The sequence below is a fragment of the Cyclopterus lumpus genome, chromosome 7, assembly GCF_009769545.1.
Source record: "Cyclopterus lumpus isolate fCycLum1 chromosome 7, fCycLum1.pri, whole genome shotgun sequence".
Classification (NCBI taxonomy): Eukaryota; Metazoa; Chordata; class Actinopteri; order Perciformes; family Cyclopteridae; genus Cyclopterus; species Cyclopterus lumpus.
The window spans coordinates 18,303,565-18,327,563 of record NC_046972.1 but is presented as its reverse complement, the minus strand read 5'-3'; the positions used below and the strand labels follow the sequence as shown (position 1 = coordinate 18,327,563).

The 23,999-nt window shown below is 40.8% G+C and overlaps 2 protein-coding genes and 1 non-coding gene across 6 annotated transcripts in view; all 3 read right to left on the bottom strand.

The window, feature by feature from the left end:
• Window positions 1-13,403, bottom strand: part of nckap5l (NCK-associated protein 5-like) — a 32,889-nt gene extending 19,486 nt beyond the window's left edge. For 3 of the 4 annotated variants that reach the window (XR_004609689.1, XM_034536424.1, XM_034536427.1), the window contains exon 1: window positions 13,222-13,403. The gene's annotated coding sequence lies outside the window, so the exon portion shown is untranslated. Of the gene's footprint in view, window positions 1-499; window positions 887-13,221 lie in introns of those variants that run through there. The other variant, XM_034536425.1, reaches the window with a different exon arrangement.
• A 2,100-nt stretch (window positions 13,404-15,503) lies between these two features.
• Window positions 15,504-22,781, bottom strand: kansl2 (KAT8 regulatory NSL complex subunit 2). Its single transcript, XM_034537680.1, has 9 exons — window positions 22,660-22,781; window positions 21,002-21,259; window positions 20,719-20,891; window positions 20,449-20,563; window positions 19,639-19,802; window positions 19,324-19,487; window positions 18,907-19,003; window positions 17,116-17,369; window positions 15,504-15,826 (listed from the first exon to the last, which is right to left on the bottom strand). The coding sequence occupies exons 2-9, from the start codon at window positions 21,250-21,252 to the stop codon at window positions 15,593-15,595; spliced, it is 1,452 nt and encodes a 483-aa protein (XP_034393571.1). The 5' UTR covers window positions 21,253-21,259; window positions 22,660-22,781; the 3' UTR covers window positions 15,504-15,592.
• On the bottom strand, window positions 18,324-18,457 carry LOC117734227. The gene has a single exon (XR_004609798.1). It is a non-coding gene; the product is annotated as a small nucleolar RNA SNORA2/SNORA34 family (small nucleolar RNA).
• Window positions 22,782-23,999: the final 1,218 nt, after the last annotated feature.

Genomic DNA, 23,999 nt, shown 5'->3' with positions numbered 1-23,999 from the left:
ACGGGCGCCTCCGTCTCAGAAACTGTGTTTTTGTCTCATCAAACACAAGAAAACATTTAGGCTGCGCTGTCCACCATCGGCGTACACATTTGGCAGATTTATGACACATTGTTTGCTGCGACCAAAAACAATTCGAGAGTATTCCGTGTTTGTTCGGCCAAAATATAAACGACAGCGTGTCGTAAAAGAGCTCCTGAATGAAATGTAAGCTAGCCCCCGGATACCAATGCTAACCTAAACACACAGCAAATCAAATCTGACCTGCCCTCAGAGTCATCATCATCAAGTCCATTCATGTTAAGTCAACACTATAAAACCTCACAAAACACGTGTTCCCTCTCCGTCACATCACTTCGTTCTCACACAAGTAAAAATCAGCTTCTTCTTTTTTACCCGTCACAACAGGAAGACACAACTAGAAGCCCAGAAAACAACATGTCAGCTGCACAAATGCAATCAGCATTCACGCGCTTACACAAATCCTCCTCTATCAGCTCACCTTCCCCTCGCTGCCTTTTCAGTCATCCAGTCGGCGCATCCAGAGATCTCCTCTCAGCAGAATGAAAAGGCACCAGAAGAAGATGTGAAGGAGAAAAAAAAGGGCAACAGAAAGGCCACAGCCTTACATTTCTGTTTTCCGGCTGCTGTGGGGGAGATTATTTTCCTCCCCGTTAAAAGTGCCGTCGCCCTGCGAGTGAAGCGAGGAAGCCGGCTTCCTCTACGCTTCAGCTAGAAAAGGCCTGTCCTTGGGCATGTGCATTGTGTGTGTGTCTGTGCTGTCTGCAGAGGCTGCCATGTCTCCCATTGTTCCAGGGCGAGTGAGGCAGGCTTCCTACCCCAATAGACCCTGCCTACTACAACAGCTGTGGACCTGCCCCCACCTCTCTGCCACTCGTCTTGTCTTCTCCCCTCCTCCTCCTCCTACAACTCCTGCCTCTGCCTCTGCCTCTGCCTCTGCCGCTGCTTCTAAACATTAACCCTGCAGCTGCTGGCTCAGGCCCATAAAGAGGTGGAGAGGGGGGTTGCGTTTCAAAAGAGACCCTACCATGTAACGGACAAAGGAACTTAACAGAGAGAGGATATCCGACAGCCGGGCTGAACTGACAGCACTTCTGCAAAGAGCCATTCGGTGCCCTAGAAAGAAAAAGGGCTCTGTGCTAAGAGGATTGTCTTTCTGAACCACAGTAGTCATAAGGGTTGGACTGAGTCCTGTGAGGCTGCACTGAGGTTTGGACCATCGTATGTGACAAGTAGAGCGTCATCAACATATCGGCCCGTATTACCTTATTGCAGATCAGTTGATATTGCGTTTTAAAGTCATTTAAAAACAGTGGCACTGTGATATAGTTTGCCCACCAGAGGGCGCTGACAAGTTGTTTTTTACACAGTAAAATGTCAAAAGATATGACTAAAATAGCACGACTAAATGACTTGGTGTTTGTTGACATTATACATTCATGTTTAAAGACACATCAGTATTAGGCTCAAGGATCAAGTATTTTTTATTTTTTTTAACATAAATGGCATTTATTTTCAAATCTGCAACAATTTTTTGACTAATTGAGTTGTAAATCAACAAAAAATGAATCTGCAAAATTCTTCATGCCATAGTTCCACACATCTGTTGGTTAAAACTTCTCAAATAATATAATTTGCTGCTTTTCTTTGTCATATCTGAATATAAACTGAATATTTAGGTTTTTTTTGCCTGTATTTTGACTTTTGAAAAGACAAAACGATTACATCCATTAACTGAATGAAAAATAGATGCCAGATCAATCTACACTGAATGATGGTTAGTTGCAGTCCTATTAATCTGCTGATTATCTTGTAGATCAATTAATTTATTGTTTGGCATCTAAAATTAAAAGAAATTTAATACAACCTCTTTTAAGAGTTTTTGTATTAAATATTCACATCTGGGAAGCAGGAACAAGAGATATTTAACACGTTGTTTCTCCGAATAGCTCCAGGCTCACCTCGTCAATCAACCAACTATTAGTTTCAACTTTCTCACACACAGTGATGATTTTTCTGAATGATTGCCACAGCAGCAGCATGTTTCAACTAAACCGCGTCGTGTCTAAACTGGTCTGCAGCATGGAGGCTTTCTAAACGAGTGTCTCGTGTGGTTTATCTCTGCAGGTTTTCTCCCGGTGTGACTCATCTGCTCTCCTCGTTGGCGAAGCCTCATCATGCTCAGACACACCAGACACACTAAACCAAGTCTGACGACACAATGACTGGGCGCCAAGGCAACAACAACAGGAGGAGGAAAACACCGGTTTCGGGTATTGAATGTGGGAGGATGATACGATAAAGTATAATAATGGAAGAAAAAACATCCCAACAACTGCAGATCTATATGCATCCAATTCAAAGTTGAGCTTTTTTCCAATTTGACCCTAATTGCGTCGACAAGAGACCTGACCCAAATCGATTTTGCCCCCACAACAGACTTCCTACAGTCAAAACCAAGCGCCCCAGGGTGCTCACATGAATGTCAGTTGTTTCAAGCTATTGTCATTCAGATTTGACTAAAACAGTCTCGCCAGTTTGGCGAGTATACAACGTGTCCCAGATTCTATGTCTGAAATGCAGTGTACTTCAAAGTAAAGAATATTTACACACATACTGCACATAAGCACAGAGGTACTTGTATTGGAGTACTTCCAATGTATGCAACTTCACATGTATATTCAACTACAACTCAGCCAAATATTGTTCTTATTTACACATGTATCCGACATCTTTAGTTACTTTACAGATGAAACTTTGTTTTCGTGCCCATCCTGTCCATAGAAAACCAGGTATCTCCAGATGTGTTGATTTTGAATGTTTCTGATTTGGTTTATCTGGTTTAAGTGTTCCCTATATGGGTTGAGAAATTCTCATACTTCTTAAGCTAAATAAATGCATTGTCACAAAGCGATCATGAGAAGTTGACTTTTAGATACGTGGTTCTCACAGAACCAAGAGGCTACAGGCACATTATGATATTATGGAATATGTTGAATTTCTGTAGATTAAACTACCCAACAGTATATGAAAGGAGTTCAAATTAGCACAACCTTTAACATCTGCAGCAGTAAAATGCAACATCCACATTAATGCAGCAGTCAATCAAGTAACTGCACAGTGACTACTTTTAGCTGATAATACTTATACACTTTGCTCTGCTTTCAAACAAAAAGACACATACAATAAATACAATATGGACAATCAGGGAAACCCAAAGACAAAATACTGCACAGGCCATAAAGACTGAACCACATCAAAGGTTCGAGAAAAAAAAACACGACAGATGCTGAGCTTCACATTAAAAAAATCACCCAGATCAAACGAGGTTGTGTCCAGTGAGGGTCTATCCTCTTATTACTGAACACATATGGCCGTCCTGCCCAGTCTGTCCTCGCCAGGCCTCTAATCTCTGTCCGCCCAGTGGCTGAGAGACAGAGACAAGCCGCATGGGAGCATCACCGCATCAATTAAAACTGGTTTTAAAAGATGTACAATGAGGCGGTTTTTATTTGATGTAATCTTTCTTCCCGTTTATAAAAGTGGCTTAAAGATCTCATAATGTGCCAACAATGTACGAGAAGAACAAACTAAGTACGTGGACTCAAAAACTGTACTTAAGTGCAAGATTGACATCATTGTAGTTTACTTGAGTGATACTTTTTACTTCTACTCCACTATATATATTTCAAAAGGTAGATATTGTAGGGAGTCAGCATCCTCAAGCAAAACCTTGTCTGCTGTGAAGATGTGAAGTCTGTGGCAACTGAAAGCAGCAGCACCGAGGAGTACTTGCAGCATCTCAAACCAGCAGCAGCGCTAAAACTCCATCTTAATATTACATTAGCAGACTCATATTCTCGTCGTTTCCAAATGAAAACGCTGTAAGAGTCGCCTGCTGGTTGCCCATCAGCTACAACTGGAACGGAGGGGGAGTTATGATTCAGAAGGGGACGTTGCTTCACTGTTTAAGGAATGATGTGAATGGAACAAAGCACTCCACCACTTCTCTCCATCTCCATTACACAACATGTAACAACGAGGGATAAAATAAAACAAATCCAAGAGGCATCTAAATTAGTCTTCAAGTGAGGTTTGGTTAACGTTAAGAATTCCTTTGTGGGCCTAGTTTGTTTTTAAGAAGAGGGAGAAAAAAGCTATATTCTATTGCTGTTTGTACAGCGTTGCTTTCATCAACACACACACTTTGAGCTCAAAATGCAAATTGAAAGAGAGAGTGTAACACTCTGGAAACCGAGATGAATCCCTACAGTGAGCCAAAAAACGCTTTCGATATTTAATTAGGCATCTCAGTATTGTTTTAGGTTGGAGTTAAAAAGAAAAATGGAGGAATCGGTCTTGTTGTCATCAGCACAGAAACAGTTAACCAACGAACGAAGGACTGTCAGTGGATCTTCATACCTCAGCTGTGTCAGACGTTAACGCACACAGACATCTGTATGGCATGAATGGGACATTGAGGGACCGGCTTCCCTGCTAAGAGGGTCAAAGGCTGAACAGGCCGATATGACCTGAATGAGAGCCGGTCACATGGTCCCCTGGAGCTAAGACAAGGGAAATGAGGATAACTCTCAACATAAAAGCCTTATTGTCACCTCCCTTCGAAATCCACTTTCCCCTCAAGTGAGGAACTTCTCCAAAACTCAACAGTAATGTAGACATGAAGAGAGTCAAGGGGCAATAAAACCCACGTGTCTCTTAATGGAGGGAAACTTGCCTGGAAACTAAATGGAAAGAACTGGACTGAACCAACACATGTGACTGATTTGAAATTCAATGCAAACAACATGCAAAGCAGGACGTCGCGCATCTTTAAAAAAATATATGCAGCTCCTCCTGTCATGATTATATAAGATGACAACAAAGAAATGCTGTAACCTCCGAAAACGATTAGTCGATTAAACAATCAACTGATAGTTTCAAGCTTTTTCAAATGTAGTGTAGTCAGTTTGATTTTCTTTAACTATTTAACTGTTTTGTGGCCCAAACAAATTACCATTACTCAACAAAATAATCAATGGCTCACATTAATAAAGAAATAGAGCACAGCGTTCGATTAAACAGAGAACAGAAATATCATAACTTGCTGGTTAGAGCTTTTCTTTCAGGTATTCTTTTGATGCATCATTGAGAATTTAACTGCATTTATTTTCATCACAAATCATTTAAACATTTTTCACGACTCGGCCACGATGATTTTAAAAGAAATCAACAAATTAATAACATATGAACATAGGCGCAGTGTTTGATTAAATATTATTATAACTAAGAACGTAACTCTGTAAACGAGACGTTAAATGTAAAGATATGTTTGTCACAGATCATAAATCGAATGTTTTCGGGACTTTCGGTGGGCAACTAGTGATTTGAAGTCGTTAACTTTTGCTCTGGGACGTTTCTCACTATTTGCTGACATTAAATTGACTAAACAATCAATTGAGAAGATTAGCCAAAAATGAAAAAGACTTTTAGTTGCAGGAAGGCCATGTAAAAATACAGAAATCAATGATCCGGTCACAGATGGTCCACCGTTGTTTGTGGAACTATCTGGTAAGTTCCACAAACAAATCAGTAAATCAGACTCGAGGGGTACAAACCTCCATTGAGGGGCCGACAGTTTAATGAGCACTGATGGCCATGGCTCCATGAGAGGATGGAGAGCTAATCCACCAACAAGAAATGTGACACTCGGGCCTCAGCGAGGAGATGTGCAGGGTTTAAAGCCGGGGCTGTAAACACCTCGGTGTGCCAGTGGAGGCCTCTTGTGTTAATTTGCATGAAGTCTCAGCTCAGTCGGACCTCATTAGGAAGTCAGGAGTTGAAGCCGGTGAGACATCAATGGCTTTGTGAACTATGTTAGCTGATTGTGCCGAGCCAGTATTTCTTTGCCTTCTTTGATACCAAGGTGAATATCTTCAGGTTTTGGACTGTTTCTTCGACAAAACAAGCATAAGATAAGACGGAGCTTTATTTACCCAGAGATTGCAAAACAAAGAGTGCAAATACAAAATATATATAATGCCAAAGACATAGGTCTAGATATGCAAGTGGCAAAAAGCTATGCGTGCACAATATCACATCGGAAGTACAGATAAGTATATATTTTAAAATGACTATTTTCTGATACTTTATAGATCAAAAATCAAAAGGAGCAATATACAACTTCCAGAGCTATTTGTGGAGTGAAGATATAGAGAAATATTGTCTACCTGAACAGAGAATGAAGTCACTCTCACTGTGTGTGTGTGTGTCGTTAGCTTCTCTTTTCTTTGTTGCCGGGCCAACCGACATGCTTTCAGAGCATGTTAGTGCACGTGAGCATGCCCCACTGGTTAACTGGTCTTCACTGCTCTCATACGGCCGTTACAGCTGATTAAGCCGCAGAAGTGTCGCCACCACCCTGCAGTTCCCCTCCAGGTAAACACTGTCGGCTCGGCCATGTTTGCCGTAGTTTGTACCGTTAGCATTGTTAGCTACAAGCAGTCAACCCATGTTGAGGGATGTTGAGAGGCAATCAAAAGGCTCCCAATCTCGTATCTTGCACCATTTACCAATTCATTAAGACAATTATTACGATTAATCAACTGTGAAAATAATCATTAGTAGCAGCCGTATTCACCTTCAGAGGTCATTTTTCTTGTATCCGCTCCAGAGCTACAGTGATGTTAATAAATCCCTCACATGTGAAAAAGATTTTTAAGTCTGCTCTCCAGTTCATTTCTGCAATCATAAAAGCCCAGTAATGAAAACCATTTGTCGTTGCCTCTATTAAAGGCAGGTTTCATACCACCGTAAATACTCCACAGAGAGGTGGCGTCCCCCGCCAACCAGACTACGAGCTGTGTAACCAGACTGACATTTGGTCCAGCTGCACACTACATTTCCATTTGAGTCAGCAAACGTCTTTAATACCTGATTCTTCAGTGAGTCGCATTCGCACCAAACTGTTGAACCCTGACATGTCTGGAAAATATGTGGCGGTTGAACAAAACACGCTGGTGAGGAGGCCAGACGAGTTAATCCAGGTCATCGCGTCTTGTTTTATAGACTCGCTATAGTAGAGAGGTCGCTATAGTAGCTCACCACAAAGCCAGGAGGTCGATCTTTGGGCTTAACTCAGGATTTTTGGTATCATGACACTGACACACGGTAACTATAGTATATCAACACGGTAGCCAAATATGCAAGGATCCAAACGTGTCACATCAATCCGACTACTGGCCGGCTCACTGGAGGGCTGTAGCAGCTCCTCTATTCGTATTAACCAGTCATGGTGCGGTGGTCGCACTCCGGTGCACGCAGAATACACGGTAAGTAGACTGATGCCCGTGCGTGAGCCACACGGGATGATTGGCATGCGAGTCAGTCACACCGTGGCGAGTGCAAATTGAACGCTGGAGCTGGAAGGCCCTGCCTAAGGGTTCCCGGTCAACTACAACAGTAACGGAGAGAGAGTTGCGTAAATAAGACGAGGACGGAGTGTCGCCGCTGCTCCACCGTTGTAGGGATGCAAATAAGAAACGCATCAAAACAAGCTAACGCACAGTCCACGGCATCACCCAGATGTCCAATAGCCGAGATGGATGGATTAATGTTCGGGTACTTTGAATGTTTAAATATAGCCATCGTGGAGCATAGGTTTTATTTTTTTATTATACTACGCGTTTTGTGAATTCAACTTTATAGCATTAAGTGAGTGAAACAGCCAGTCAAAGTTGAACTTTATGACAGACCGGATAAAAGGAGGAGCTGGGCGATGGGCAGTGTATCCACATCTGGCCACCAGCCGCGACGGCTCAAAGTCAACCAGGAGTCTGCACACTCATCATCCACATCCTTTTCCCAAGGTCTGGCCAAGAGGAAGACCTATTTATGGTACAGAATCAAATATAATATGAAAGGTTATATATGGAGATCCTCATTTAAGCCTCCAAACAATCTGCTCTCGATCAAACCGACAAATACGACCTCCATGGGAGGATTGCTGATGTTTTTTCAAGGCATATAGGTTGGAGCTGTGAAACAGGAAGCTCATGAGGATTTGAAAACACTGAAGCAGCAGCAGCAGCAGCTCACTGAAGCACCTTGTGGGAGAGGGTTTAGGGATTGAAAGAGTGGGGGGAGGGGCTGCGTAAAGCTCCTCCATAACAACTTTATTTTAAGACAAATGAAAATAAACTGCAGGGGTACACAAAGGAACACTGTTAGGATACAAGACAGCCTGCATGTAAACGCAATACCTCCCACTGTCGCTGTTATTCTTTATCTGCGCAGTGTTAATCCAAGTTATCGTGGGTCGTAAATCTCAGCGTGAAATATAATGGGTTGTGTGAACATAAAAACGATGGCTTCTTAATCCTTTTTTGTCTAAACAGGACGTGGCGTGGACCCGGTTTGCTTGAATTGATTAAAGCTAAATTCCTAGCCATATTTTCTTTGGCCAGACTGATGAATTGAATGTTTGTTGCAGCTGCAGCAGCTAAAGCAGTGTTTTGCCAACTTCAATGTTTGTATGACCACAGATTCCTCTGTAGGGTGGGCTTTGAATGAGTGTGCGCTCTTTGCTCTCTCTCTCTCTGTCGTATACTATTAGGATTCCTTAAGCATATTCAATCACGCCAAGTTTCAGACACGCCAGGCAGCCAATACATTGTGTGTGAAGATGGAGAAGACAAGGCCTGCGCTTTTGAGTTGTTCTGACTTCTGCATGCAAATAATCATGATAAGACTCGAGTGGAGGTGGCTCGGCTCAGAGGAGACAATGCAGGAGAAGATAATATCCCTTTGATCTGAATATCTGCATTTTGTAAACAGTGCTGATGCTGAGCTCTCCGTCAGTCTTCTCTCCTGCTGTGAGCTCGGCTGTTTTGCACCGACTCAGCAGGCTAATTAATGAATATTTTGCGACGCTAATGCAAGCTCCAGAAGTGCCTCTGGTGTATAACCATGGTAACTACAGTACCTGTATACAAGCATCAGACAGCGGAGTGATTAAACTCATAGCTGATAAGGAGGTCTCAGCCTCAGCCTGGCCTAGCTTCAAAGCATGGCCGTTTACACAGAGCGGTGGGGGGTGACACTGGAGAGATAGGCCGACTGCAGGAGGCTCTGGCCCGTCTGCGCACCCCTTCTAGACTGTAAACGGACTAAATTACAGTCTTGTTGCTTTTTCCTCTCTTCAAAACTGCTGAACTACGACCCAAGAAAGTGATATTTCACAGACGGATTGACCTTGAGAGTCTGGAAGGTCTTTTGCTTGCCTCAAGTGAACTTTTCAAGAAAAAGACTAGATTTTTGACGACTAGTTGAACATAAGACATTTAAATTATTTTCAATGAATAAACACATTAAATCGAATAATCTTATAGCACAGCTGCACATAGCACCAGGGCAGCAGCTGATTAATCGTCTAAGCATTATATGAGGTGAAGATGATATTGCTTGTCATGGTGCATCCTCATTTTGTTTCCTCTGTGACTCGTCTTGTTTGTCATCAGGCTTGTTGATAGATACCTGCTTAAATCGCCTATATAATTACGATCATGTGCTGGACTTATCATTTCAACTGCATCATGTTTCGTGGACTACGATGCCTATTAAATAACCAAAACCAGTTAACAGGACCAACGTCCAAATTAAACACTTACTCCATGCCACGTTCCCCCTCTATAATAAAGTCTGAACACCGTCTGTGGCTGCAACAAGATGTGGGACACAAAGGCGTGCAGAACATCTGTAAACAATTAGAGGCGAACATAGCGAGCGAGCACTTATACTGCCCATTACACTTGAATAAGTCACTGGCTCTGCTCTTCATGATGTAATGCGGCGCAGCTTGGATTTGCAATCTCAAAGTTGCGCTGGGACAGAGCCTCTCACAAAAACTTCAATCGAGCTCAAACATGGAGCACACGGTCCATAAACGTAATGCAGTGAGCGGAGAGTAGAACCACATTTATCTGCAGCTCTGAGGTCATTCCTCAGGACAAAAAAGCATTCACAGCGCCAGCGGGTCCTTGTGTTCTTGACCAAATATTGTTCCAAATGTGAAATCCAGCCCAGCCTCCAAAAAGGAGCAATACGTCCACCCAATCAGAGTAAACTTTAAATTTACGCTACAGCATTTCTGCCCTTGCATTTCTGGTTGCTTTTTAACGTCTCCCTCCACTCCAATGCGTTTCACTTATTCTTTCATCACTTGGATGGGTGGGTCGAGAAAAACGTTGGCAGTAAAAGCAGAACTTTGGTAGTATATTCTAATGCCACTATTCCATCACATACACTTATTTAATGAGTGGCCTCCCCGGTTGTAAATATTTAGTGAATTATTGTAGAGGCTTCTTCTTCTGCATTTTAAAAAGGAAGACCTGAAGAGTTGTTGGCTGAAAAGCTCTGAATACATGTATTTGCCAGATTTAGAGATGGCACAGGTACTAGTTTAGCACCCACCAAATCACGGACTGAACTGTTGGCTATTGAGTTGCATTTTGGGTAATGTAGTTGGAAGCTTTTGACAAGGAAAGAAGCAAAGCAACACGTATCATTTCCTTTTTTCAGGAAACAAGTCCATCACTTTGTTCCAATCATGAGGTCACTGTTTCAATGAGCCTTTGTGCTATGAAGTCTACACGATATACTGCGTTTGTCTGCAACGGCCAAAAGCAACAAACTATAACATTACATGAACATCGAATTTGGAAAAGGCGCGATGGTTACGTCATTTTCGCATCCAGCATTTCACATAGATCTTCTTCAGTGAAACGTGTATATTTTACAGCCTGAATGAACGCTGGCCAGAGTTCAAACAATCATTCCGTCCTCATTTCTTTTCACCTAAAGTTTGGTCTTTGTTTAAAAAACGATGAGACAATGAAAACAGCATGAGCTTACATCTGGCCTAAAACCAACAGACACAGATCATTAGGCGTGGATGTTTTTCCGCTACAAACGGACTCTGTAATAGCTACACAGCAATATTTTTTTATATCTTAATTTGTGTGTCATCTCAGAAGAAGCCTGACAATTTATTAAGATTACCGGTACATGTTTTATGACCAATAAAATCCCTACCAATGTGAAAACAAACAAGAAACAATCCACTCCTCGTGACTGGAGTGCCATTCAGAAAATGTGGTATCACATTTACTGAATAGCAGCATTGTTAAAGAATGATCCAACAACATGCATTCACTGCCAAGACTGCTCCAAAGAAGTTTCTGTTCTGGCAAACATGGGCACCAATCCAATCCATTACTTTGAGAGGAGCACCTCTCATAAAAGATTTAACTATTTGTCAATTATTTTTCAGACAAAAATGCAAAAACCCCATTAAAGCTTCTTAGTTGTGAGGATTTACTGCTTGTCTTAGTTTTATATGATCATTAAGTTTGGTCCGACAAAACAAGCAATTTCAGCGAGTGACCTTTGGCTTTCAGAAACTGTGACAAATGTTTTTTTGTTTTCTTAAATTATATAGATAATATGATTCATCGATTTAATAATGAAAATAGTGATTAGTTGCAATGTATTACTTTGGTTCTATGAACACCAAACTCCATCCACCGGCTCTATTTAATTACTTTATGTAACAGTAAGGTGGATGGAAACATGCATTAGTTTGCATTTTCTTTTGCCAAATCCGGTTAAAATGTGTGCAACATTTGAATGGAAATCTGTCTAATGACTGTTTTCACTTCCTTTTCTTCTCACTTTACAGATTTCAGAGTGTTTACCGATTAAGCCTGACTGATACTGGATTTCTGAAGTGAATATTGATACAGATATTGACAGATCCCATTTTTGTGTTATTTTGTAAAAATCTCTGGTGTTCAAACTATGTAATAGTATCACGTTTCTACCAACGTAATACACAGGTTACTATATATAGATATATATATATATTTATAGTGTGTATATAGATAGTATCTGTGTATTACACACATATTATATATATATATATATATATATATATATATATATATATAGTATCTGTGTATTACACACATACTGTGTATATATATATATATATATATATATATATATATATATACACACACACACACACACACACACACACACACACACACACACGCACACACACACACACATACATACATATAGGTTCCACTTTACTGAAAGATCTTTTCTCAGTTTTATGTGCAATATAAATAGTAAGTTGCATATAATTAGATCACTCTCAGCTTCCAAACTGACATGAGTTGAGATGTCACAAAATCCTGCAATTGCACCCTCTTTAAAAAACAACTTGCTAGTATCAAACTCTGCACAAACATCTTTCTGGGCAGTGAAGCTCAAACATCCATGAGATGCAAATATATGCACATTTTGGAGTGGAGAGGGACTTTAAACCAGTTGGTAAAAAAAATAGACTGACATCCCTGCAGAGGAGTGATGAAGCAAACACTGATCAATGCGTTTCATCCCCAAAAATGATCCTATAACTTGACATTCCATAACCCAGGGTGGTGTATCCTCCACTACATCCCTGCTGCAGAAATATTCACAGCTTAATTCATTCATTATTTCGAGTTGATTTAAGCCTGCTGAATGTGTACCAAGGTCTCCTTGTCGCACTGTTTGACACACTTGGTTTTGTTTCCTTCATTTAAAAATTAAAATAAAATAAAATGCTTCTTTTCATCGTCATTGTGAGAAGCAAAAAAAAAAAAAAAAATGTAAAAAAAAAATTTGAGGAAAAAAAAGTACCGTTAGGATGTCAGTTCCTTCTCCTTGTTCCCCTTTCAGGTTTCACCCCTTAAAACTGCGACAGGGCTGCTTGAAGCTACTAGCATGTTCATGCAACTGAACCAACACCTACTGGGGCTTAGAAAGGTGTCATTTTCTTTCCTGGGACAGGCCCTCCAAAAGAAGAACCAGACCCCGCACCCCCCACCCCCCTCTCTGGACACGGCCAACGTTCATGTCGTTACGCCCTTGCGTTTCTCCCACAAACGAGACGAACCCGTCGAGCAGCACCGGGCCGTTCATCGCTAAAGAAAGAGACCCCCACGTTTAGCTCGAGGCTACATCCGTTCAGGCCGGCGCTGTGAGAGCACGCCGACAGCCTCTGTCGCTATTCCCACAATTATCTCGACCGAGCGGACATGAAACGGCATTTCTCCTCCATCGGGTTTAAATTTAAAAAAATTTAAAAAAACTCACCTCATTTGGTTGGATACTGTCGAAGACGACGCTGCCTCTCCATGATGAAGAAAAGACACAAATATACTCGTTTTTCTTTTAAAACGTGTCTTATCTTGTGCTCTTTTATTTATGTATTTGTGAAGCGTCCTCCCCTGCAGCAGCAGCAGCAGCAGCAGCCGCTTTCTATTCTCTGCCTCGGCGTTTAGTGTTTTGGGTTGAGGAAAAGTGATGTCATTGCATGAAATTGCATTACCCGCCCCAATTTTTGTTCTTCCTTTTTTTGTGAGGCTGCCCCCCCTCCCCCCCATGCTGCCAAATATAACTTTAAAATACTTTAAAAAAAAGATGAATATGTTTTTAGTGCCATGAAACAGGCGTTGGCATACTTTCAATATATGTACATTACGGAACTTAACCTGTGTACTTAAATCTGGAATGTGCTACCCTGTCACATTGCTTATGCTCATTGGATTTTTGGGTCTAGCACTGAATCCCATTGTTGAACCACAACCTTTACCTAATACACCTTAAATATCATCTGGAGATCAATAACTTCAACAAATATATCATCAAATTGTATATTTGTGTCCTCCTTTTGTTCAAAACAGACACATCCAGAAAAAAAACATTCAAATGATGAACGTAAGTACAATTGAATAACGTATGGTGAAATGAACTATTGGAACGGGGCTGTAAAGAAAGTCAAACATGTTCTTCATTCTTTATTTTCATCTAGGAGCATCAACTGCAGCAGAGATGATGTATTGGAGTGAATCATCACTTCTTTTTTCACCTCCTCCAACCTCTGACACCACCTAGGTGGAGGAACAGGAAGTGAGGAGGACACGGGTACATTTACTGCTCTCTGTTGAGACTCTAATGAGGTGTAATTTACAGCCAAAGAATGCTTTGCTTACTTGTGATGATGTCATGGTTGAGATTCCTACACATGGGTCTGAGTACAAGAATGTGGAGACCCAAAAAAAAAAAAGTTGTTTCTTTACTGACCTGCTTCAGTGGTTTGTTTTTGTAACGTCTTGCTTCAAAGTTTCTTCCACACCATCTTAACATTCACAGAAAAATAGTGATGCATTCATTTGCATTTTCTTCTGCAAATTACATTTTTTGAATGGAAATCCTGCCTCACAATTCTGGCAATGATGGAAATGTAGCCCAAACTCCTGCTGCTACAAGTGATCAATGTGCAACAGACAGGCCCACATACTTCAGGGGGGATCATGTAGATTAAGAAATAATAAAGATTTCTAAACAAAAACTATTTTTGTTCATGTAAATATCCGTCGGCCAGATGAAGACAGTTTGACAGCTGGTTCAGAGGACAGGGAATTAAGGTTAAAGTGGAGTGAACGGACGCTTTAATTCCCAGAAAGACCAGGGCATGTGACAGCACAACCAGCCATTTCTTAGCAGGATGTAAGCTGTGATTTTAAATGCCTTAAATCTTAGTCTACTTTTATTTTTCAGTGTGAGAGGTTCTGTTTTACAGTTTGTAATAGTTATATATCGTATTATTTAATGGGTAACTATTTATGTTTTGGTCAATGAGCATTGGTTGATCAAGATAGAACTTTGACACAAAATACACATGTAAATTAATGTTTAAAAAAGAAAAGTGGGGCACTTTCTGACCTTATTTTCAGTTAACAGTAGAGATGACAGAAAACGAGTGGAGAGAAATGGGAGACAACGAAAGGTCCTCACACAGACTTCAACCGAGGATATTCAGTGCATAGGCAGCGCCTTAAACCTCCAAACAAACAAGATGTTCCATTAAAAGACATTCACATCAAACTATCTCAAACCATATTTACCTCTTTTACCAGAACAAGACTGGCTTCACTCTATGTTCTAATTTGAGTTTTTTTCTACAGCCAGAGCTGGTTGATTGTTTTCCTACAGTTTACAATCATTGGTGGAATGGAGAGATTTCATTAACAAATAGTTGCTCTGCCAGTTTGTATTGGCCGATGAAGAGATCCCTTCCCAACATGCTCCCAATGTACAAGATGAGGGACAGAACAGTTCTGATTCTGTGCAAAAAGTTTATCTGAAGCTAATGTGTGTCTTTCCTTTTAGTATAAAAGTCCCTCTTTACTTTTCACTGGATAGTTCCTTGCTGCGCAGACTTCTTAAGCCTCATATAACTTCAGATAAGAGGATTTTGTTCCCCCATCGTTTACACTGTAAACAGGTTTGAAAAGGACCTCTTAACAGGCAGTATGAACTGCAATGTACCAGTCATCATTCGCACAACCTGACACTCCTCAAAATTGATAGCGTACTGACAAAGATTGTGACCAATATTTTATTAGACCCATACATTACATACAATGAACAGCGTATGGGCACAATCATTCAAAAGAAATATTCAAGAGGCCCCTGATTGAGAGTTAACCTGATCATGCATGATGGCATCCACATCTCTTTCCGAGAGCTCCTGTCCCGAGGCGTCCAGGTCCACCTGGTCTGGGTCTTCTCCGGTCAGGATGTCCATCGGGCCCTCAGCGATGGCTCTGATGGTCTGGTCCTCCAGGGCCAGGGCCGTGTCAAACTGTAGGGGGGAAGGAGGGCCCTGCATACCGTCCCCTTCCACATCCAGGTCCTGTATAATAGGATGAAATCTAAAGCTTAACATAAAACTTGTAGGAGCCATTTGAAGTTGTATGTATATATGTTTTATTTAAGTTTACACCTCCGACCACCAGGTGGAGCGTCCTCGTTTTGGGTTAATTGGATGAATGCAATCGGCTTCAGGTGTTGCTGCTTTTGTATGTGGGAGAAGTTTCTGAGCTTGTGATTTAGCATTCTTTTCTGCCCAATTTTGTTTTTATACTCTTTATAAAACATTGTACAATAATAAAAAGAGCAAACAGTGAGCTGAAGAGATTTGTGGAATAAATCTAAACTTTTGATCAGGAAAACATAACTAAATCTGACAGGAACAGCCCCTCAGTGGCTTGTCAAGAGCTGCAAAGTCACTGACCTACAGAAACAAGTTGCCCGCTGCTTCTTCTAAAAAAAAAAAAGGTGCCAGACGTAGTATTTCAAGGGTGTAACAACCATTTGCTTGATACATTTCTGCCTTTTATGGTTCTGATCTGGTTCTTGTTCACAATTACTTTTTTTTGTTACAAACTAGTTAAGCCCATCCAACCAGCTGTCTATAGCAACAATTTACAATCATTTTGAATTATTTCTAAAAAAATAAAAAGTCACATATCGACCATCACACAGCAGACCGAATCGGGTCGATCAGTCTGTACCATTTTACGCCGGAAACACACCAAGCAAAGTGCTGCATGCCACTATAATGTTTCTGCTACCGGGAGCGTGTTCGTGGGTTTCGGGAAGGAAAGAATATCTTTGTAACAGTTCAGCATGTCACAGGAGACGGTTTACTCATTGGCTACAATTAACCACCAAAAGTCAAACTTTCCCGAACTCTTAGCTTGGCCGCACTGCACTGCAGAATCAAACGCTTGAAGCACGATGAGTTTGCAGCAGCGAGCACAGCTTTTACGTAGATCTTGAACTTCAACTACTGCTTGGTGCATTTTCGGTGTTGGGGTGTTTTCAAACCTGCAGAATTAGCTGCTGGTTTGTTTTACCCACTTTGTTCACTCAATTTGAGTAGATTGAGCACAACAATCATACTCAAAACAACAGCATCGAGACCCTTTAGAAGTGGCCTCAGTCCGGTCCCAAACAAATGTCTTGGTTCTTTTGTTATGGGAACATGTTTCTGATTCAACTTCACTCTGCAAGTTTGAGCTAAACAGCTCTTGTAGCATGTCAAGGTCAGCAACCTAACATTAAAGTGTGGCACTCACATTTTTAATACAATGCATATACATTAGAGGACAGTGGTAGGGGAATGTCATGTCTACGTACATCACTGAACTCTAGGGGAAGGCTCTCTGTGGGCTGAAGCTCTGCCGCACTCAGATACATGTCTCTGGTTGCAGTGGTGATCTGCTCCTGTGGTGGAGGTTCCTGCTCAGGCTGGTACATCGGGAGAGGCAGGGTGAGGTGAAGCGGGCAGCGAGGATCATCGGACTGTCCCATGTGCACGCTGCGTTCACATGGGACATCTTTCAGGCCTGGGCACATTTTGAAAAGCACCTGATTGCTGTCTTGGAAGATGTCTGAGTGTCTGGTCGTCAAGGACAATGACGTCTCTCCCCACCCACCCACACACCATGGATATTATTAATCACTGGAGTAATATGAAGTCAAGATCATCACTGGCAAATGGATTTTTGAATCGGGGGGAAACGAAAATCTAAACAATTTTCAGATCAACAACAGTCAAAGACTGAAATGTTAAGCATAGCTTATTCCCGCTTTAGTGAAGCCGGCATGCGCACCACAAACGTTTTTTTTTTTTTAACTCTAAAAAGGTATATTTCTTAGATGATTTATAAACAGGAAGTCTTAAAAAAAAAAAAAAAATCTTCTTTTGAGTAAATAATTTGTAGCCAAAAATACATAAATTTCTTTACAGGTTATTCAACCTTTGTTTCTTTATGATGCATTAATACTAGGGTTTGTACAAAGACAATACGATATAATATGATATACGAGTTTACAGATAATTACAATACCTCCACAGCATTGTGGGGATTGACTTGTGGCCGATTACACCTTCAGTCTACGGATAACAATCGTTGTCTTTTTGATTCCTCACGGTTAATTTTGTTTGGGAGAACAATGCAACGTGCTCTGCTGGGACACGGTGCCGTCTTGCGCTCCAGAATGCTTTCGCTCTGTGCAGCAGAGATAAGCCATTTCCAATTTGCAGACTTGAGGGTCATGGGCATGCATGCTGAACTGATGCGGTAACTTCTTTCAACATGCGCATTATGCACACCAAAAAGTTGGGCCATCTAGGACGTCAACGTATCGCTCCAGCATTTTTAGTACAGCCTTGATTTGTACAACTAAAATGACAATTAGAAGCACGCAAAGTTAAGTACTTGCAATAAAACTATTTTCTTGTTGTTAGCCAAGAAAAATCTATGTAAATCTTGTTGAAAATATGAGAACATGAGACTACCCTCAATGATTTGGAGTTAATATGAAGGCAGGTTGAGAAGGGATTTTGTTTCTTCCAACTGAAAAGATTAGTCCCTTTATAACTCTGGGAAAAATCAACAGACCACAGGAAGGACTTTATGTAGGCACCCGTTGAAACCAACAGCTACTGCAAGCAGCTAGTCTTGATCAGGGCCATGGTGAAGATGGCTCAATGAGCAGAGAAAATCAGTTTGTTAGTTAAACAATATATTCAATCAATATTCAGAACTGAAACAGGCTTTTTACTGAAAACCTTGAGATGAGGGAAACTTTGGGCTATCAGTTTCATAAAGACAGGCAACTTTAACTCTTGGTGCGTTACCGTGGTAACTGACTCTGAACCTAACCTGCTCACATTATGGGTTACTTTTTCTGGTAAATTATGAATTAAACGACAAGACAGTATAAAACCTAATTGTGCTCACTTAGTGACTATGTTCCCTCTCTCTTAACTAAGTAAACTTAAGAGTTGATTGAACAAACTGTTCCGGAACTGAACTCAAGGTTTCCATCTCAGGGTTAGTCATCTCAGAGTTCGGTAAACCAGCTTTCTGAAACGGATCACACTATTTTCCCAACGCATAATTTCAACATCATTGAGGATACGTGAGACGCAGTGACGGGTCATGGGCAGGCAGGGGTTGGTACATCGGGTTCCCTCCTCAAAGGAGATGCACTTCTCGTGCACAGTTCTTGAGAGTTGCTACAACGGAGTGAAGAAGAGTCACGTAAAGACAACAAAGAATTTTAGAAGACACATTTCCTTTATAACTATAATCACCCCTAACAACATTATCTCTGCCTGAATGCCCCAGAATTGTTCGAAGAAATTCCAATAAAAATGAGGTGAAATTCCAGTTTGCTACACTCAAATATATTATGCATGATCTCCCCCATTCACTGTAGTAATCAACATTATTGAACATTTAAAGGATCAATCAGTTTTTTTGTAGATTGACGAACTGACCCTTGAACATAGTTTTAACGCTTCCTAGTTGTACTACTACTGTGATGGGGTCACACCTGAGATGCTCCTTCTGTCACAGCCTGCCTCCTCTCCCTAAGCTGCCGGTGCAGCAGGGCTTCAACACCGTACCGACGACGGTATCGGCGCAGCGCTTTGAGCTTCTTCAGGTTCTCCCTCTCCTTGATTGACAGACCTTCCGGCCCTGTCAGCAGACTGCTCCCTGACGACAACATAAAAAAGTACAGATAACACTGAGGGCTGTTAGGTCGTAAACATGAAAGGGTGTGGGGTGATTTTCTACAAAGAACTGTTGAACAGGTATGTAAACAAGGCAAAAAGTATAGTTAGTAACCCATTTGTTGTATATTTACCGAGAGTTTCGTGCTCCACTTTGCGGTTGTGCAGGTATCTGCGCTTTTTCTCTTTAAGCAGGTGCTGCAGACGTTTGAACTGGTCGATGTAGAGGGACTGGAGCCTGATGAGTTTTTCTCGGGTGATGAGTGCCACTTCCTCTGCTGTGTACACCCCTGCATGTCTGCGATAATAGGAAAAAATAAACAAATGTATTCACCGGAAAAGGTTCATGTCACCCTTCAACTCTTCCGAAATGATACAATAGGTGTGCCTTCCAAGATAATTGTAATTTTAAATAATTGCTAAATAAACCTCACAAGAGAAATAAAAATGTTTTACCGAATATTCTATATATTTTTGTTTTCCCAGGTCTTTCTGCAGCCCTACCCACCACCCAAATTTATTTGATTGTTTTTTGCAGTTACTTTGTGCATTACATTGTAGGCCTGTAATGCTGTACATCAGAGCACACAAAACTAATGCTGCATTCACACCAAACGTGGTGCAAATTTTTTGCGCAAGTAGATCCCATGCAAAGTCAATGCACAGTCGTGCAAAAGTTTAAATATTTAAACTTTGGCGAAAAATTCGCCCAACGCGAAGTTGCGAAAGCCAATCAGCGTTGACATGCTCCGCCCGTCTGGCTGCTGATCTAGTAGCGCTGGAAGCGGCAGTTATCGAGACGTAGTCAGCAAATATTCGCAACGCGTTTGGTGTGAATGCAGCATTAGGCAGTAAATGGATATTGAAGCAAACAAACGTCCAAAAATTAAGATTTACACTACAATCCAAAGCAAGTTTAGATTTAAAACTTAAATTGTTCTTACTTCAGAGGATCCTCGTGATCACTGTCAGCGCTGTCTGCCTCACTGTCAGGGTCACCTCTCCATGTTTGGTCAAGAACCAAAGGACCCTGCTCCTCCTCGCTCAGACTGTCTTCATCTGTCCAGAGCAGGTGAAGTTAAACATTAAATTCATATTTACAAATGTTAACAAACTGCAAAATAATTGACCATATCAATTTACCCCTAAAATAATACAGAGGCAATATCAATGCACATGAGATTTTTTGACCAAGTCGAAACAAAACCGTGTACCTAGAATACGGCTAGCTTCAGAGCGACCTGCGTCATTGCTGCGAGTCTCTGCCCGGTTGTATCCACTAAGCTGGGACAACAGTGACTCTGGGGATGGACCGGAAGACGCCTTTCTCATCTGAGCTCGGAGGGCCATGGCATTCCTGCGAGCATGCTCTGCACAGAACGTCACTCTAAAGAAGAGAAAGAGTCATTGGAAAAAGAAAGTCTTCCATGCTGAGACTTGCCGCTAATAATAAAGCTGAGGTGTCACTTGTTTCCAAATGTTAAAACTCTCACTCACCCATCTTTCCTCTCAACTTTTGGTGCAGCATTCGGGCAGCGCTTGCCGTTCTTGGCAGAGACATAGCTGCACTGCTTGTAGGGAGCATTCTTATCCTCCAAAATGTGTTTGATGCAGAACTCCAGGCCATCAAGACGGGGCTGAGAGCATGGTCGCTGGGTAAAGGAGCATGCCTGGTGCTCCTGAGAACGCGGTGTCTGGGTCACTCGGTTTCGACTCGAAGGCAAAACGTGGATTCGTATCCTGTTCATTGCAGGCCTGACAAAAATGATTAGTTGAAACAATTAGTTCTTAGATTGATTAATTAATTCAAAGACCAATAAGGCAATTTGTTTGAATTGGGGGGGGGGGGGGGGGGGAAATAGCAAACAATTTCATTCTGGCTTCTCAAATGTACAATATTGCCTTTTTGTTTGACATTAAACTGTGTTGTGTTGAGTGTTGTAATGTCTGTCGGACATAAGAGTGAAAACATCACCAGTAGTGCCGGGCAAAATATTATACTGATCTCAATATAATATAGATATCAAATCAACATTATATTGATATGAGACTCAATATTGTCTTAGATTTTGGATATTGCAATATGGCACAAGAGTTGTCTTTTCCTGATTTTAAAGGCTGCTGTTCCAACCTTCACACACAGATTATTGATTACTATTTATTTGTTTATTGTGAAAATGTTTGGTTTAAACAACATACTCAACCTTAAAATATTGTCGCAATATTGATAGATGTATTTGAAAAAAATTAAAGTATTGTAATATTATATTTTCCCCCATTTTCAACCCTCATCATCGGACATATTTTGTTATTTTCGGATATTTTCAGACAAAAGATTTTTTCAGACAAAAGAGTTGAACTGACTACACTGAAATCAAAAAGCAAAACTGTCAAATTTCCCCACGAATATCACATTCATTTCCTAAATCTTTAGCATTTACGGTATTATGGTGTCACACTTACAATAGAAGAAAATATGTTTTCTACTATTGGTCAGACTAAACACCACAATTTACACTATTAATCTTGTCATATACCATTAAGAGTAGAGGTACACTAACTACATATCGCAAATAACGTATTAGCCACTATATAATAATAATAATAATAATAATAATAATAATACGTGGCATATGGATCATTTAACGTTACCCCTGTAATCATAAATCGGGTCCAGAGGTCCGAGTGGTCTAAAGTAACGAAGCGTTAAAGAGTGTAAACATGCAGAAAGCAAACATAACGAACACGATATCGTTATGTTAATATTCACCGTGTAAACCAAAGGTGTCAGTAATTCTTCATTTAAAACAACGTTTAAGAAGGCGGTGGCAGTTTGGGTGACTAACGTTCGTCACCACAACTTTGTACGTTAATATAGCGTTACGTTGTTCACATGAACGACGGTCATTAATATAAAAACAGTGTAAACCGTCCAAACGTAAAGACGTAGCGTTAGTGCGTCGGGATTCAGTTATGGCGCAGCCATCTTTGTTTAGCACTTGCTAACATTAGCCAACCGCTACTTTTCACAATTTGTAGCTAAAGAGGGAGTTTTGCGGAACAACGGCCACAAGCTACCATCTGTCTCGATGTTTTCAAAACGTCTGCGCGCTAGAACATTAATACATCCGCATGTATTGTTTGTAACTGCTTACCTTTGTCACAAATGTCCGGCCAGGTTCAACTTTCTTCCGAAGCACACCACATAGGTTTCCCTGTATTCCCCAGTAACTGCCACAGCCACTGCAAGCGGAATATCAGCCCACCCACTCAGAGCTGTGATTGGTCAACGCTCAAGGTATTTAATTGGCCAATCTAGCTGTCAATCAAAGTGGCATCAACGATACAAATTTCCTCTCCGCCCACAATACTGCGCCAATGAAGTTTAATAAAAGCATGTAATGCAGCAAGAGTTTTCTTAAAATATTTATTGACTTTAAATGAGAATAAAGCAACCACATATCAAAAAGAACAGTGTTCACATGTAACATTTTAACTGAAAAATAAAATAAAGTCCCAAAACGTTTCATTTCCAGACCTGAGTGTCGCTAAAAACACCAAGACGTGAAAAACATGAAACTTACAGTAGCTATTGGATTTTGCATTGTTAGGTTGCATGAGTGTCTTTCATTGTTTTCTCACGTATGGGTATTATTTTTAAATGACCGTCCTTTTTTATGACTCTCACGACATAGTTAATAATTGAATTAAAAACAATTCCAGATCAAATTTTTTTTTAAATGGCAATATATTGGACATCTATTTTAATAGCCTAACCATTATACATGTAACACTTTGTCATTTGCATTGTAGGCAAACCTAGTGAGATACATATTCAGTGCATTTACTGTTTCCCTGTTACAACCAATAGTTGAATAACCAATAAACCTCTGCTGCCTGAGCAAAGAGCTACAATCTCTTCAGCTTATCTTCCATATAATCATGGGAACAAAAATATATTACAATTGTATGGCTAATGATTTGTTGTACTGCATTACTTTGAACTGTCTAAAATAAATATTTTTCTGAGGGCAGCTACGGTTGGGCGGGTGATGCTTGAACCAGAAAGTAGGGGGGTTCGATCCCCAGCTGCTACTGTCCGCATGTCAAAAGGGACCTTGAGCGAGACACCGAAACCCATGTTGCTCCCGGGCGCTTTACATCAGCCCTCTGCTTCTGAAATTCTTAGGATGGGTTAAATACAGAGGTAATCGTTCATGTATGTACCTGTATGTCTATACCGAATGAAATAAAGTTCACTTTTTTTAAAGTTGATTATGAACTGATAAAAGAAAGCAGGTTAAGAGCAGTAATACTATACAATTAAAACCACATAAAGCTTAGTATGAATTAAATGTACAGATGATACCCGATTCTCTTGCCAACAAGTAGCACCTCTTTCACTATTTCTTTTAACACAAATTCAATTAATTAAAAGTAGGTGAGCACCAGCAGCTACAATGTTTACTTTCTGGCAGTTTCAGGACGCTGCTGT

What these genes read in the sequence shown, in the direction of transcription:
- kansl2 (XM_034537680.1), bottom strand. Translation starts at nt 21,252, where the DNA reads ATGAACAGGATACGAATCCACGTTTTGCCTTCGAGTCGAAACCGAGTG. An exon ending in TGAAGCTAGCCGTATTCTAG is followed by an intron (nt 20,564 to 20,718) that starts GTACACGGTTTT and finishes TGCTCTGGACAG; the next exon opens with ATGAAGACAGTCTGAGCGAG. An exon ending in GACCCGTCACTGCGTCTCAC is followed by an intron (nt 17,370 to 18,906) that starts GTATCCTCAATG and finishes CCAGACACTCAG; the next exon opens with ACATCTTCCAAGACAGCAAT.